The sequence below is a fragment of the Siphateles boraxobius genome, unplaced genomic scaffold, assembly GCF_051911475.1.
Source record: "Siphateles boraxobius isolate OS27281-9 unplaced genomic scaffold, OSU_SipBor_1 50, whole genome shotgun sequence".
In the NCBI taxonomy this organism is placed as follows: Eukaryota; Metazoa; Chordata; class Actinopteri; order Cypriniformes; family Leuciscidae; genus Siphateles; species Siphateles boraxobius.
Window position 1 is genome coordinate 1 of NW_027509142.1, and position 16,748 is coordinate 16,748.

At 43.3% G+C, this 16,748-nt stretch overlaps 1 protein-coding gene across 3 annotated transcripts in view; it reads left to right on the plus strand.

Annotated features, from left to right (window-relative positions):
* The first annotated feature begins 2,648 nt into the window (after nucleotides 1-2,648).
* The window catches only part of slc34a2b (solute carrier family 34 member 2b), a 32,588-nt gene continuing 18,488 nt past the window's right edge, over nucleotides 2,649-16,748 (plus strand). Inside the window, exons 1-7 of one of the 3 annotated variants that reach the window (XM_077204613.1) lie at nucleotides 2,689-2,731; nucleotides 3,106-3,191; nucleotides 3,675-3,723; nucleotides 3,848-3,988; nucleotides 4,134-4,262; nucleotides 15,552-15,695; nucleotides 16,566-16,677. In XM_077204613.1, the coding sequence (XP_077060728.1) occupies nucleotides 3,678-3,723; nucleotides 3,848-3,988; nucleotides 4,134-4,262; nucleotides 15,552-15,695; nucleotides 16,566-16,677 (572 nt within the window). In that variant the 5' untranslated portion in view covers nucleotides 2,689-2,731; nucleotides 3,106-3,191; nucleotides 3,675-3,677. Of the gene's footprint in view, nucleotides 2,732-3,105; nucleotides 3,192-3,674; nucleotides 3,724-3,847; nucleotides 3,989-4,133; nucleotides 4,263-15,551; nucleotides 15,696-16,565; nucleotides 16,678-16,748 lie in introns of all 3 variants that reach the window. The other 2 variants (XM_077204612.1, XM_077204611.1) reach the window with 2 other exon arrangements.

Genomic DNA, 16,748 nt, shown 5'->3' on the forward strand with positions numbered 1-16,748 from the left:
TCTTTTAGGAAAAAGATTAACAATATTAATATTATAATTATATTTGTTATAGCTCAAACAGCTCTTGTTTAATTGATCTTTATGGAAATCCTTGCATGAGAAAATTAATACTGTATGTATTAATTAACAGTTTTTTGCACCAGTGTTTAAAAAATGTGAGTTTATATTTTCACAGTAATCATAATAATACAATGCAGTGTGATGTTTATGTGATGTAAATGTCTCTGTATTCATATTATTTCTGTTTCATTGCATTTCCAATAAAAGTTACGACTATTTCTCATGAGTTTTTTTCTTTTCTTTTCTTTTTTCCTTTTCTTTTTCAAATGAACACCTAAATAGAAGTGTGTGTGTATATATATATATATATATATATATATATATATATATATATATATATATATATATATATATATATATAATGTGGAATTCTGTTTTCCGCATTAATGTCTTAATGAAATGTTACAAATTAAAACTTAAGATAATAATATTTTCATGGTGGACACAAATTTAGGCTAAGTTACTTTTTCATTTTGTTTAAATGTTTTATTCATGTATAAATATGTATTAGGTATTTACTGTAAAAATATTTTAAGTCTTTACTATCTACAGATGTCTCTTGAAGTGACGTCATAATAGCAAATCAATTCAACCTAATTCATGGAATTATTAAATACCTATCCATTATTTTCTGGATTCGTATAAAAAAATAACTTTTTTATGATGTGGCAGATTGTCCAAAGTACTGTTGCAAAGTAGTGTATGGTTTAGGTGTGTGTGAATGTGCATGAATGTATCTCACCCTCACCTTTGACTGCACATTACTGCATATGTATGACGGGATGGGAGGGTACTTCAGGTCAGTTATACTGCTAAAAATTATTGAACATGGCTGTTAATCATTGAACATCATTTAAACATGCTTAGACCTTGTTTGTCCACATGGTGTCATTAAGATGATGTTATTGTATAGTTTTATTGTTGTAAGATTTAGCCATACACATATCTTGTCTTCTGGCGCCAGTTGCATAAACTTAGCCACTATGTTAAGACTGTGTCTTAAAAAATAATTTGACCAACTAGAAATTAGTCAAGAGGTAACCAGTCTTACTTTTCTGATTCAAATTAGACCGATCAACCCTTTTATGTAACTGACTTTAAAAAGTTAGCACCAGTCTTGAAGAAAAAAAAAATGAGATGACTAACTTTTAAGACTAGTCTAAGCAGTTTATGCAACCGGCCCCTGGAGACCCAAGCAATGCTGAACTATGGCTTCTGAACCGTAATGCACACCTTTTGTCAATAGAGCGCATACTCTTATAGTGACAACCAACCAGCCTATATAGAGAATAAAGGCCCATTCACACCAAGGACATAATTCTCCATGGATAAAATATTCTAAAAATTGTTCTAAATATAAAAGAATAGCAGAGTCCACACCACAACTATAACCATAGGCTGCTCACTGCAGATACAGTGGGTGGAGCTTGACGTCCAGCTCCCCCTCGCTGGATGTAGTGGGAGGAGCTAGACTGTCCAACCACACCCTAACCCTGCCGAACTGATTTCACTTTCATCTCTTCTTGAGCAAATACACGCAAAATGATGACAACATTTCTGTCTCGACGAGTATCCGCGTACACACAGTTGGTTATGTCTTAAGTGAATGTAAACATTTAAGAATATGTCAATATAACCGAACCATGCATTAGGTCTTAAAGTGACAACAACCTTTTGTTTCCTATCTTAATAATGTTAATCAAACAACAACAACAAAAGAGACGATCTCTCATTGCTCTTAACTAAATAACGTCTGTAGCTTTAATAGGTATCTGTATATATTTACTTCATACAGTAATACAGTTTTCACAATCACTGTAAAGTACTGTTTGTTTAATTTTATCTTTGTTCTCTTGTATTAATTTGTGCCATTGCTTGTAGTTTGTTTATTTGTTCTTATTTTATTATTGAATGTACTTGTCTTTAATATTTGAACTTTATGTTAGTTAGGGTATTACTTTTTGCTGTGATCGTAATTTGGAATCGAGAAGAATTGTCTAAAATGTTGGTATCGTAAGGTTATAGGTAAAAAAAAATGAAAGCAATAACTTTATTTATATATTTAGACGGGGCCAGTGAATGTCAGGGCAACTATCAGATCTAAAAAAATAAAAAACAGTTAACAGTACTTGTTAATAATAATGATATAATGACATTATTCTGTAAGTCAAACAGTAGCATACATGTGTACCAATTTGAAGTGTACTGCAGAGAGACTGGTATCATTATATCATTTATAAAATTGTTGTATTGACTTGGTACCAATTTAAGTACCATGCTACTTTTCACTTACTAGATATAGTAATGTAGAGCTGCCGATTGAACTGCCCCGTTAATACAATAGAATAGAATAGAATAGAATAGAATGTTTTCAAAGTTTGACTGATGCAGAGAGAAAATACAGGATACTGTTTAGCAATTTTACAGTAATAGGACACATTGTGTTTTATTTCAAGGTTATAACCTTGATAAACCAGTGATAAATATCACTGATACTTGGCGTATATTTGCCTGCATGCAGTGGGTGCGTGAGGTGAAGTGAAGGACCACCCGCTCTGGACTATAGCAGTGACACGCGCAGGCTCTCCTGCTCCAGGTGTATATAAGACACCTGTGCGCCTCCTCTACAGGTAGACCCTGGACTAACAGCGAACAAACACTCACAAGACAGGTAGGAACATCGGTCTAAAACAATTTTGCTTAGTGCTTCGCAAAGCATGCTTGGGCATTTTAACAGATCGATAGATATTTGTATGCTTTTGTATGTTTCTATAGTTAAGGATCTGAGGCTCTTGAGCTGCTTTAACCTTTTTCTGGGCCAGTGTTTAGTGATCTGGGTGTATCAGAGCAAGCATGCGCTCACAACAGATTTTAATCATGAGCGTCAGGGAGTGAATGAACGATTGCTTAATGGTGTGGTGGAAATGACCGAATATTGACGTATGTATGGTCTGCTGACAGACTGATCATTTCTCAGTATACATATAAGTAAACAATGAGTCTGTGTGCATTTGTGAGATATTAAGACATCCGCCACAATCCCAGCAGCAGCTGAGCCGACAATCACGAAGACTAAATCACTGCTGTTCAACTGAGAACGAATCAAAGACTTTTACTTCTTTACAAATATAGTAAGTTGGTAAATAAGTTGTTTATTGTTTGTAATTACTACTTTATAAATAGAAAAATAACTTTTTTACTTTTATTTTTCTTGTTTATTGTTTTCATCAGTGCTTTATAAAAAGAAAGACTTGATTTTTTACTTTTATACTTACATATTTACATTTAGCTTTTTATTGTTTTTAATCACTGATTTATAAATCGGAAGGAAAGACTTTTTTACTTTTACTTTGAACGTTTACATTTTTACTTGAAACTGTTCTGTTTAATTTGAATAAGAAAGAAAGAAAGAAAGAAAGAAAGAAAGAAAGAAAGAAAGAAAGAAAGAAAGAAAGAAATAACTTTTACTTAGATCGAAAGAAAGAAAGATAAAAGAAAGAAAGAAAAAAAGAAAGAAAGAAAAAAAGAAAGAAAAGAAAAAAACTTTTACTTAGAATGAAATAACTTTTACTTAAAGAAATGTTGTATGTGTTGTATGTGTGTTGTAACTGAAGGCAATGGCCCCGACAGCTGAGGCTCATCTCGCCACGCCGCCGGAACTGGGTACGTGTCCCGTATAAATCCACTTCCACTTCCACACCGGGGCGCACTTCCTTCCTCCCCTTTTCCCTTTTCCCTTTCCCTGCTTTCTTCCTCTCATGCGGTCGGCATGTCTTTACTCTCACAGACGCACACCGCCCGGTCAAAGATGCGACCGAACCCGAACCTAGGTCTTACACGGCGGCAGGAGTGTCCGAGTCCGAGCCGGAGGAGGAGGAGGACCCGTGGGATCTTCCCGAGCTCCGGGACACCGGGGAGAAGTGGTCCGGTAAGAGCAGAGCAGCGCACGAGCAGCCGGACTGAACTGAACCCAGCGCGCGCCTCACACTCTTGTGTGTGTGTGTGTGTGTGTGTGTGTGTGTGTGTGTGTGTGTGTGTGTGTGTGTGTGTGTGTGTGTGTTCTTCTCACGCAGATCTCGACACGAGGGGGAAAGTTCTGCGCGTTCTCAAGTCCGTCGTGAAGTTCGTTCTCCTGGTCGGTTTGCTCTATCTGTTCGTCTGCTCTCTGGACATCCTCAGCTCCGCTTTCCAGCTGGTTGGAGGTATCTATACACTTTATTTAACTTCTTTGAACTTTACAACTTTTGTTTGTCTTTTAAAATAAGTTAGAGCGAGAGAGAAATTGTGCTGTACTAAACTACACTGTCGTATTGAACAGGTATTTTGGCAAAGTGAGAGACTTTTGAAACGTGCCACATACAACTGGGAAGGTGCTGAAACATGAGGCATTTTTCTGACCAAACCTGCTGTGTGTGTGTGTGTATAAATATCAATGGAGAAATGCATATTTATCTCTTACTGGAATATATATTTCCCAGGAATAGATAAATGTTTGTTTATTTTCTGCAACATGGGAATAGCTCATTCTCCCTAATTTGTTTTGCCATTTCATTAGTAAATATTGTGCGCTGCACTACGCTGGCATTTAAAGTCACACTGTAGTCAATTTTACCCATTAAAACTCATCTTTGATCCCCAAACTGACACATTTAAACTTTTTTTCCTTGGAAAAAAAATCTTCATGGCTTAAAATAGCTTGAATGTAACTCTACACCCTTGCCTTATTTAGGATCCGCGGTTCTATGAATATGTAAATTAGCCCCGCCCGCACCCACTCACTCACTCATTCACTCACTCCCTCCAGCTCAGAGATCCACTCGATGCCGTTGACCTGGTTGGTTACAAGGTAGTTTGGGACGTCAGAAACACCAGCGATCTTTGGTTCACTGTAGTTTTAAGGAGAAAATACTCAGCCATTGTGATGACATATGAATTTACGTGGTTTGTCTTAAAGCATATATAAAACACCAAATATACATTAAAAAAATAGAAAGCTTGGTTTTCACCACTTTAATCAATTATTGCTATATAAGTTAATAATAACTCTTTAAATTACTTGATATTCTCTCACTTTGTCAATATCACCCCGTCCTATGCTGAAAAATCATTCTATAAAACATTTAAAAGCTGCATTTTAAAGATGTTCTACAATGAAAACAATAGTTCCCTTTCGAACGGTCACTTCGTATTGCGTAGCTATACGCAGTGGGGGAAACTCCGTTTCCTCGATTTACTGAAGTCTTTATGTAAAGCGCATTTGCAGCTGCACAGCTAGAACATGAGCGTCTGGCTCGCTCATAGGCTGCGCTGCGGCAACTGCACATCCAATGGCGCGGGCGCCTCTGACGTACGACCAATGAGAACACTCTGCGTCATACACCTCAGAGCCCATCAAGGGGGCTTGACGTCAGTCTATAATAGTCGCCGAATTCGCCATTATAGCAGATTTTACTCCTTCAGCGACAAACTTCACGTCTCTGACCATTTATTGAGCCTTCGCCGTCGATCAAGCCTTCCGCCTGAGCGAGCTACAGTTCAGCAGACGACACATTTCACTGTGTTTCTCCTGACGCCGTCTCTCCTGTGGCTATCCGGCAATATCCTTTTCATTACTCATTGTATTCTGTGTGTTTTATCTGTACGAGCGTTGTTTCAAATGCCTCGTGTCAGGACCTGCGCCACGTGCGGATGCAAGCTGCACGAGGCGGACGAACACGCTAGCTGCATTCCATGCCAGGGACTTCACCACGCGGAGAATGCACTGTCTGCTGGCGGATGTGCGGCCTGCGAGAGCATGCCTATCTCCGTGCTGCGAACTCGGCTAGCCCTCTCCCGTGACGGCGACGCCGCCTCTCCCGCTCTTCCTTCTCCGGCCCTACTTCAGCTGAGGAAGAAAAAGCGCCGCAGCCAACGGCAACCGGAGAGCATGGATGTTAGTGAACGCACGCCGGCCACGTCCCCGCGCGCCTCACTCTCTCCAGCTCGTTCATCTCCGGTCCTATTCGAGGGAGGTCAGCGGGCCCCCCCCACCCCCCCACCCCCCCCCACCAGCACCCCCCCACCCCCCCCCACGTGGCGGGCCTTGTCTCCTTCGGCAGGCCTAGCGAGCACTAAGACAGCCTGTCTATCGCCGCGTCTGAGAAAGAATGGCCGGGCTCTTTCGACCCCGTCATGGCTTCCCAGCCGACGCCCAACGCCCCAGCTACCAGGGCTAACTCCGACGCGGAAATGCTTCGGATTCTGACGCAGGCCGTAGCCGACCTCGAGCTCGAGTGGCCCGCGTCCGCTGAACCCCCTCGAAGTCGGCTGGATAGCTGGTTTCTGCCAGGGCACCAACAGGCCCCTCGTCACAAGCCAGGGCCTTTTTTTCCCGAAGTACACGAGGAGCTTACCAAGGCCTGGCGCACTCCTTATTCTACACAAGGCCCCGCAGTTTTCGTGACGCTCTCCTCCGTGGACGGAGCAGCGGAAAAAGGCTATGAGTCGTTGCCGCCCCTCGAACTAGAGCTGTTCATCCCAACAAGCCGTGCCGTAGCACTTCAGCCCTCGCTGGACGCGCGTATTCCGCCAACGGTCAGGCTGCATCGGCCCTGCACACGATGGACCCTGCAGGTTTACCAGGCCAAACTCTTCCGGTCTATGGACGAGGCTGGCCCGGACCCTGATGCCTTTTCGGGACCTTCGAAGCACCACGGACCTGGCCTTGAGAGCTACCAAGGCCACAACGCAGGCTATCGGGAGGAATATGGCGAGTTTGGTCGTGCTCGAGCGCCACCTCTGGCTTACCCTCACTGACATTAAGGATGCGGAGAGAACGAAGTGACTCGACGCCCCAGTATCCAGCACCGGCCTCTTCGGCCCGGCGGTGAAGGGGTTCTCGGAGAGATACACCAAGGCACAGAAAGCGTCCCAGGCCATGCGTCACTTCCTGCCTAAACGCTCTAGCTCGGCGTCGAGTGCTCACAAGCAAGTCCCATCGACGCCTCGGCCAACAAAGCCCGCGAAACAGGCCTCTCAGCCCCGCCCTGCGGCTGATGCCCAGCGCCAGCCGAGAGTAACCAAGCGCTTCCCGCTTCCCCGACGCCAAGGCCCCAGACCAAGTGCCGCTCCCCACACAGCGCCGCCAAAGTCGTCCTAGCATGCAGGGGAAAGAGAGAGGGCACGGGTCCCGCACTCGCCGGACCACCCTCAAAGAAGCCAACAAAACTTCCCACAGCCCCCTGTTCAGTTCAGGCGGCTGGGGATTTTATTACTGCACACAGGCCCGCAACAGTAAGCGCGTTCTTGCAAACAAACGCCGTTTTCACAGCGACCCATATAAAGCAAAAAAAGAGTATGTCACAAACACAACATGTGGGTTCACGGTCCCCCTTCATCAGGCGGCCCCTCCCCCGTTGTAATACTGACTTCCCCACACGCAAATGCTTGTACAGTCAGTCCAATGCTCAATGTGTGCAACAATCACAATATAAGGGTATCAGGTCCCCCTTCACTAGGCGGCCCCTCCCCTGTTGTAACACTGACTTCCCAAACACGCAAATGCTTGTACAGTCAGTCCAATACTCAATGTATGCACAAATCACAATATAAGGGTATCAGGTCCCCCTACATTAGGCGACCAGCCCCAATCTATGTGTCAAGCCCTAGCCACACGGGTTCTAGCCTGGCAAGCTATCCCCGGTGTGTCGAGTTGGGTCATAAACACTATAAAGCGCGGTTACTCGCTCCGATTCGCTCGCAGACCCCCAAAATTTCAGGCGGTTCTCGAGACTTTGGTGAGAAGCAACGTGGGTCACGTGTTTCGCACCGAAGTACAGAATCTATTAGCAAAAGGGCCGATAGAATTAGTCCCCCCCGCGTTAAAACATATGGGTTTTTACAGCCGCTATTTTCTGATTCCGAAAAAAGACGGCGGTCTCAGACCCATTCTAGATTTGAGACATTGGAACAAAGCTCTCAAGAGACGGCCGTTCAAAATGTTAGCTATCAAACATATCCTCGCGCAAGTGCGCACGGGGGATTGGTTTGTCACAATGGATCTGAAAGACGCTTACTTTCACATTCAAATAAACCCTCGTCACAGGTCATTCTTGAGATTCACCTTCGAGGGCCAGGCTTATCAATACACTGTTCTGCCGTTCGGTCTATCGTTGGCACCCCGTACATTCACGAAGTGTGTGGATGCAGCGCCTTCTCCTCTGAGACATCAGGGAGTAGGTGTGTTAAATTATCTCGATGACTGGCTGGTGCTGGCACAGTCGAGAATCGAGCTATTAGCTCACAGGGATTTGATTCTCGGCCATCTAAAATGCCTGGGTTTCACAATCAATCTTTCAAAAAGCAAACTAACCCCAAGCCAGAGCATGATCTTTCTGGGCGTAGTTTTAGACTCGTGAGCTATGACAGCCAACTCACACCAGAGCGCGTGCTCTCAGTGCGAGCGCTTGCAGGCACTTTCAGAGTGAGCGAGCATGCGCCACTGAAGAAATTTCAGAAACTGCTTGGTCTCATGGCAGCAGCATCGCCAGTACTCCGCTTGGGATTACTGCGCATGCGCCCACTGCAGCATTGGCTGAAACGTTGTGTGCCAACTCACGCATGGCAGTCAGGCAACATGCGTGTTATGGTAAATCACGGTTGTTTAAGAACCCTGATTCCCTGGTGGGCTCAGAACTGGTACCACGAGGGGGGAAAATGGGAACAATTTCCAGGAGGAAAGTGGTTCTTACAGATGCGTCCAATCTGGGTTGGGGAGCGCTGCACGAGGGCATGCCTGCATCCGGCCTCTGGTCGAGCACGGAGCAGAGCTTACATATCAACTGTCTGGAGATGAAAGCAGTTGGATTGGCCCTGAAGGCATTTCTGTCGAACCTCAGAGGTCACCACGTTTTAGTCCGCACAGACAATATGTCAGTGGTGGCCTAAATAAATCGCCAGGGGGCATCAGGTCAGGAAACCTGCATGCGATGGCGAGAGACCTCCTCTTATGGGCACATACCAACCTGAGCTCTCTGAGCAACCGGGCATCCAGAATGTGGGCGCGGATATGCTTTCACGGGGCAACATATGTTCATTTGAAACCCACAGACGGTCAGTCTGATATGGAAGGTGTTTGGCGAGGCCGAAGTCGACCTGTTCGCCTCGAAAATCAACACCCACTGCAAATTGTTCTTCTCGAAGGACAGGGACGCGCTGGCCCATGTCTGGCCCAACCGTCCCCTTTATGCCTTTCCCCCTGTCTCGATGATTCCACAAGTCATCAAACGGGTCAGAGAGAGCGGGTGCCCAGTCCTTCTGGTGGCCCGTCTCTGGAAAACCAGACCGTGGTTCCCGGAACTGGTTCAGTTATCGGACACAATCCCATGGCCTGTCCCACTGAGGAAAGACCTCCTCACACAGGCGAACGGGACATTGTGGCATCCGAGACCCGATTTATGGGCCCTCCATGTTTGGCCCCTCAACGGTTACCCAAAGACCTTCCCGAGAAGGCCTTAAGCACTATATCTGAAGCCAGGGCCCCGTCGACTCGGCGCCTTTATGCTTCGAAATGGTCAGGTTTTTCCAGCTGTTGTTCAAAAAATCAGGCTGACCTGGAGTCATGTGAGATATCTGTGGTTCTCTCATTCTTACAGGAGCTGCTGGATGCGGGTCGCTCCCTGTCCACACTCAAAGTGTATGTGGCAGCCATAGCAGCACATCATGTTCTGGTGGCTGGCCAGTCACTGGGAAGAAACGACCTGGTCGTGAGATTCCTTAAAGGTGCTAGGAGAATGAACCCCTCCAGACCTCCATCTGTGCCGTCTTGGGACATATATAAAACCCGCTTTGCCGGTTATATTCCATACATATATAAAACCCGCTTTGGCCGGTTATATTCCATACATATATAAACCCGCTTTGGCCGGTTATAATTTCATATATAAACCCACTTGACTGGTTATATGTTTGTATACTAATAACCCAGACAGTGTCTGTGTTCATTGGTGTAGTATATTGGGTTATTTCTAACTGATGTATACTATTTTAGACCTGACGGTGTCTGGTCTATTTATACATAATTATGCGGTTATGGATTGTTCTGTATGCTCAGGAGTCCTGAGTTGCAGTGGCAGCCAGTTACTCAGTGCGGCGTTTTACATGGCGTCCCCACTGCGTATAGCTACGCAATATGAAGTGACCGTTCGAAAGGGAACTACTCGGTTACTCACGTAACCTCAGTTCCCTGAGTTAGGGAACGAGTATTGCGTAGCCAGCCGCACTATTGTAACATGGCAAGTTGTCGCTTCAGTCGTTAAACCTGCTATAATGGCGAATTCGGGGACTATTATAGACTGAGGTCACGCCCCCTTGGCGGGCCTGCGCCATTGGATGTGCAGTTGCCGCAGCGCAGCCTATGAGCGAGCCAGATGCTCATGTTCTAGCTGTGCAGCTGCAAATGCGCTTTACATAAAGGCTTCAGTAAATCGAGGAAAAGGAGTTTCCCCCACTGCGTATAGCTACGCAATACTCGTTCCCTAACTCAGGGAACTGAGGTTACGTGAGTAACCGAGTAGTTATTGAGGGTAAAACGTTATTTCAGTTTTCATATATAAATAGTCTTGTATAAACAATTCTTAATTTTTTTTGTTATTGGGCATTTTAATTTAGATTAGAGTATTTTAAAATGTGAATCATTCATTCATCTAAATAATTTTAGGACAGTCTTCGGCCCTTTCCATAGAAGTTTACTGACTTTTTTACTACTATGGTGTGTAACTCTTCTATGTTGTCCTTTTTTTCTGTAGAAGTATTTTTGTCTTATTTATTAACTTAAGAACTCTTCTATGGTTTACTAAACTATAAAAGTACTCTATACTCTATTCAATCATTGAAACACAAGCAACTGTACTATATGATATTAACAGTGTTGGATATAATGCATTGACAAATAATAACTGTAATTTAATAACTTTCCCTTTACTCTTAATTTTTCTTTTTACTTCTTTTATTGATCAGAACTATTGATGTAATTGCATTAAATACTGTTTAGACTATAGAGAAATTCTATAAAACAAGTGGGTTTAACATCAAAATGTAACATCTAATGTTAAAATGTATGTTTTTAATGTCCCTTAAATACTTCGGTCAGTTCAAGAATAATTTATGCAATTTTATATTATTTATTTTCAGAAATCAGAATCAGAATCAGAATCAGAAAGAGCTTTATTGCCAAGTGTGCTTGCACACACAAGGAATTTGTTTTGGTACTGAGGCTTCCAGTGGACATATACAAATACAACATGAAACATAATACTACAAATTATAAGAATAAAAAATAAAAATATAAATATATGAGAATAAAACTATCACAGTTGGGTTTAGTCAGAATAGACATTTTCAGATTTACAGATTATGAACCTATTTACAGTGTTTTGAATATTATAAATAAATAAATCTACATATAAGTATCACCTGAGTTGTGGGATATTGCACTAAACAGTGGGAGTATTGCACTTACAGGCATATGCCTTGGGAGGAGTGTTAACTGTTCAGGAGGGAAATGGCCTGTGGGAAGAAACTGTTCCTGTGCCGAGATGTTCTTGTGGCCAGTGATCTGAGTCTCCGTCTTGACGGTAACAGTTCAAACAGGTGGTGTCCAGGGTGAGTGGAGTCTGTGATGATTTTACCTGCTCTCTTCCTCACTCTGGAAGAGTACAGGTCCTGGAGGTTTGGCAGGGGGGCACCAATAATCCTCTCCGCAGTCCGGACTGTCCGTTGTAGTCTCCTGATGTCTGATTTGGTAGCTGAACCAAACCAGACAGTGATGGAAGCGCACAAGACAGACTCAATGACGGCTGAGTAGAACTGAATCAGCAGATCCTGTGGCAGGTTGAACTTCCTCAGCTGGCGAAGGAAGTACAGTCTCTGCTGGGCCTTTTTCACAGTGGAGTCAATGTGATTGTCCCACTTCAGGTCCTGAGAGATGATAGTGCCCAGGAACCTGAATGACTCCACTGCTTCCACAGTGCTGTTCATGATGGTGAGTGGGGGGAGTGCTGAGCTGTTCCTCCTGAAGTCCACGATCATCTCCACTGTTTTGAGCGTGTTCAGCTCAAGGTTGTTATAACTGCACCAGGCAGCCAGCTGTTCAACCTCCAGTCTGTAAGCAGACTCGTCACCGTTTCGGATGAGACCGATGACAGTGGTGTCGTCTGCAAATTTCAGGAGCTTGACAGTGGGGTCTTTAGAAGTGCAGTCATTAGTGTACAGGGAGAAGAGCAGTGGGGAGAGAACGCACCCTTGGGGAGCACCAGTGCTGATTGTGAGTGTCTTGGATGTGTGTTTCCCCAGTCTCACTCGCTGCTGCCGGTCCGTCAGGAAGCTGGTGATCCACTGACAGATCGAGGATGGTATGGAGAGCTGGGTCAGTTTGGCTGTGAGAAGACCAGGCATGATGGTATTGAAGGCCGAACTGAAGTCCACAAAGAGGATCCTTGCATAAGTCCCTGGTCTGTCGAGATGTTGCAGGATATAATGCAGTCCCATGTTGACTGCATCATCCACAGACCTGTTTGCTCTGTAAGCAAACTGAAAGGGATCCAGCAGGGGTCCAGTGATGTCCTTCAGGTGGGCCAGCACCAGTCTTTCAAACGACTTCATGACCACAGACGTGAGAGCGACAGGTCTGTAGTCATTAAGTCCAGTGATTTTGGGTTTTTTGGGGACAGGAATGATAGTGGAGGTTTTGAAGCAGCAGGGAACTTCACACTGCTCCAATGATCTGTTGAAGATCTGCGTGAAGACCGGGGCCAGTTGGTCAGCGCAGGCTTTTAAACAAGCAGATGAGATGCCGTCTGGGCCTGAGGCTTTCCTAGTCTTCTGTTTTTTGAAGACTCGGCTCACGTCCTCCACACAGACCTTAAGCTCAGGTTGGATGGCAGGAGGGGGGAGTGATAATTGGAGAACAGGAGGTGATGCTGAATGTGTGAAGTGCAGATCAGACCGGGTGTGTGGTGTGAATGAGGGCTTTTCAAACCGACAGTAAAATGAATTTAAATCGTCAGCCAGGTGTTGATTGTCCACAGATCGAGGGGATGGTGACTTGTAGTTGGTAATGTTCCTCAGGCCATTCCAGACTGATGATGGGTCGTTGGATGAAAACTGGTTTTTCAGTTTATCAGAGTAGCTTCTTTTAGCAACTCTGATCTCCTTTGTCAATCTGTTTCTGGCCTGGTTATACAAGATTTTATCCCCACTTCTGTAAGCATCCTCTTTTGCATGACGAAGGTGTTTGAGTTTCCCAGTAAACCATGGTTTATCATTAGTGAATGATAAGAATGTCCTGGTAGGAATGCATGTATCCTCACAGAAACTTATATATGATGTTACAGTATCTGTGAGCTCATCCAGATCATTGGTAGCAGCTTCAAAAACAGTCCAATCAGTGCAATCAAAGCAGGCCTGTAGATTCTGCTCTGCTTCATTAGTCCATCTTTTTACAGTCCTTATTCCAGGTTTAGCTGATTTCAGTTTCTGCCTGTAGGTCGGTATGAGATGAACCAAACAGTGATCAGAGAGCCCCAAAGCTGCCCGTGGGACGGAGTGATACGCATTCCTTATTGTGGTGTAACAGTGGTCCAGTATATTACTGTCTCTGGTGGGACATGTAACGTGCTGTCTGTATTTTGGTAGTTCACGGGAAAGATTTGCTTTGTTAAAATCCCCAAGAATGATTAAAAGAGAGTCTGGGTACCTTTGTTCCGTTTCAGATATTTGTTCAGCCAGCTGTTGTAGCGCCGCGCTCACGCACGCGTCTGGAGGGATGTAAACATTCACGAGAATGAAAGAGGAAAATTCCCGAGGCGAGTAGAAGGGTTTACAGTTTATGAAATGTGCCTCTAAATTAGGAGAGCACATCTTCTTCAGTGTTGTTACATCTGAACACCAACTTTCGTTAATGTAGAAACACAATCCACCACCTCTCGTTTTCCCTGTTAGCTCCGCGATGCGATCCGCTCGGAACAGCTGGAAGCCCGGCAGATGTATTGCGTTGTCCGGTATGGCTTCACTCAGCCAGGTTTCAGTGAAGCACAAAGCAGCAGAGTTTAAAAAATCCTTGTTAGTGCAGGTGAGGAGAAGAAGTTCATCTGTTTTGTTAGGAAGGGATCGGAGATTCGCGAGATGAATGCTGGGGAGTGCAGTGCGCAGGCCGCGCTCGCGGAGTTTAACCAGCGCGCCGGCACGCTTCCCGCGTTTGCGTCTGAACGCGCGTTTGAACAACACCGCTGCCCCTCCGACGAGAATGTCCAGCAAAACGTCCGAATAATCAAAAACTGTAGAAAAGGTTTCTGGTGTGTGTTTCCTAATGTCCAGTAGTTCGTCTTTGGTGAAACTGATAGGAAAAGAATGACTAAACGCAGAACAAACGAACAAAAACAACACAATAGCTGGAGAGCTCCACACCGAGGCAGCCATCCGCGGCGCCATCTTGGATCTTGAAAGAATTAAGAGCAGTTTCACGTCTATCCTTGTATTGTTCAGCTGCTCGAGGTTGATATGGGATTTAAGTAATGCATTATGTTTTAGAGAGAGTAATTAGTACAGTCATCTAATTACAGTGTTGAAGATGTAATTAGTAACTACTTGTAGTTAGATCAGTATTCTAAAGTGAAAAGCTTGATAACTACTTAATAATTAGCTCAAGTCATTGTAAGCTTTTGAGGTTTTTGTAAGATTTTGGATAGTAATGACTCAAGTGTTACTACATCTTTCTAAAGGAACAACTAGTTATTTGGATCAGTATTATAAAGTGAAGATCATGAAAACACTAGTACATAAAGTGTTACCAAATCCATCAGAAGGAATTACTATTCAAAATCTTACAAAAAACTCAAAAGCTTACAATTACTTCAGTCAATATTAGGTAGTTATCATGTTTTTCACTTTAGAACACTGATCCAAATATGTAGTAAGACTTGAGTCATTACTAGTGGGTTACCGTTACCTTTTATTATAAATAATGCATTATTCATGTTAATTCTGAACCTGTACATAGCAGTTATCTGGGAGGTATAAAAAAATAGTAGTTACTGATTAGCTACTAGTGAATTACCACATTCAACTGAGCATGGTTACCTACTAATTTGTTAATCAGAGTTTATTGTTAGTTAATAGGTACTTGAAAAATAATAGTGTGATACTCATTTGTTCCTGTGTAATTCATTAGTGAAAGGAACGTTATTCTAAAGTGTTACCACTACGTGTAAATACTTTTTATAGCACTTACCCAACACTGGATATTAATCATATTTTACTCTGTTGAAACTATATTTGTCAAAATTGGGGATGGGGGTGTTAAAGTGTTTCATCTTTTGTAGGTTGAAGGTGAACATGTGCTTCAAACAAAAGGCTCTTTATCAAAGCGCATGTCAGTTTAACATGGTTAATGTGTAAAAGAGGCATGTTATCTGTGAACAGAAATAGATGTGTTGTGGTTTTGTCACTGTGTACAGGGAAGGCAGCGGGCGATATCTTCCAGGACAATGCGGTCCTGTCTAACCCAGTGGCAGGGCTGGTGATAGGAGTTCTGGTCACTGTTCTGGTTCAAAGCTCAAGCACCTCGTCCTCCATTGTGGTCAGCATGGTGTCATCTGGATGTGAGTGTGTGTGTGTGTGTGTGTGTGTGTGTGTGTGTGTGTGTGTGTGTGTGTGTGTGTGTGTGTGTGTGTGTGTGTGTGTGTGTGTGTGTGTGTGTGTGTGTGTGTGTGTTTTACAATACAACATGAACACAATAACTTATTTTTCTATGTAAATACATAGTACTTAAAACCACTTAATATAAAATGGGACCTTAAAAAGACATCGATATCCACACTGTGAAGTGTGCAGCCGTTACCTTAACGCACTTCCACCTGAAATGACTCTTGAAAATGACATTCATTTGTTAATTGTAACTCATTCATATTAATTCTGTCGTATTAAGTGTTTAATCTCAATTGCTGGTTGAATTGTATTAGCGTATTTCGTACACTACCGTTGGGGTCAGTAAGATATTTTAGGAAATTAATACTTTTATTCAACAACATTTATCAAAAGTGACAGTAAAAGACATTTATAATATTACAAAGATTTTTATTTCAAATTAATGCTATTCTTTTGAACTCTGTGCATCAAAACATCATGGTTGTGGTGTATCCCAGTTTCCAAAAAAATATCAAGCAGCTCAACTTTTCAACACTGATAATAATTATAAATGTTTCTTGAGCATCAAATCATCATATTAGAATGATTTCTTAAGGATCATGTGACACTGAAGACTGGAGTAACGATGCTGAAAATTCAGCTTTGATAACAGGAATAAATTACATTTTAAAAATGATACAGTACATTTTTAATTGTAGTGTTATTACTGTTTATTTCAGTATTTTTGATAAATGCAGTCTTGGTGAGCATAAGAGACTTATTTCAAAAACATATTTCAACTTCTGAATGGTAGTGTAAATATAATTGTTCACTGTAAATTGCAGTGTTGCAGGTGAAGTCAGCAGTGCCAATCATCATGGGTGCCAATATCGGCACTTCTGTGACAAACACCATCGTGGCCGTGATGCAAGCAGGAGACCGCAATGAGTTTCGCAGGTAAACCCAACTGTGGATAAAGCTTTTTGTTCGTCTTAAACAGGGTTCCCACAGTCATGGACAACATAAAA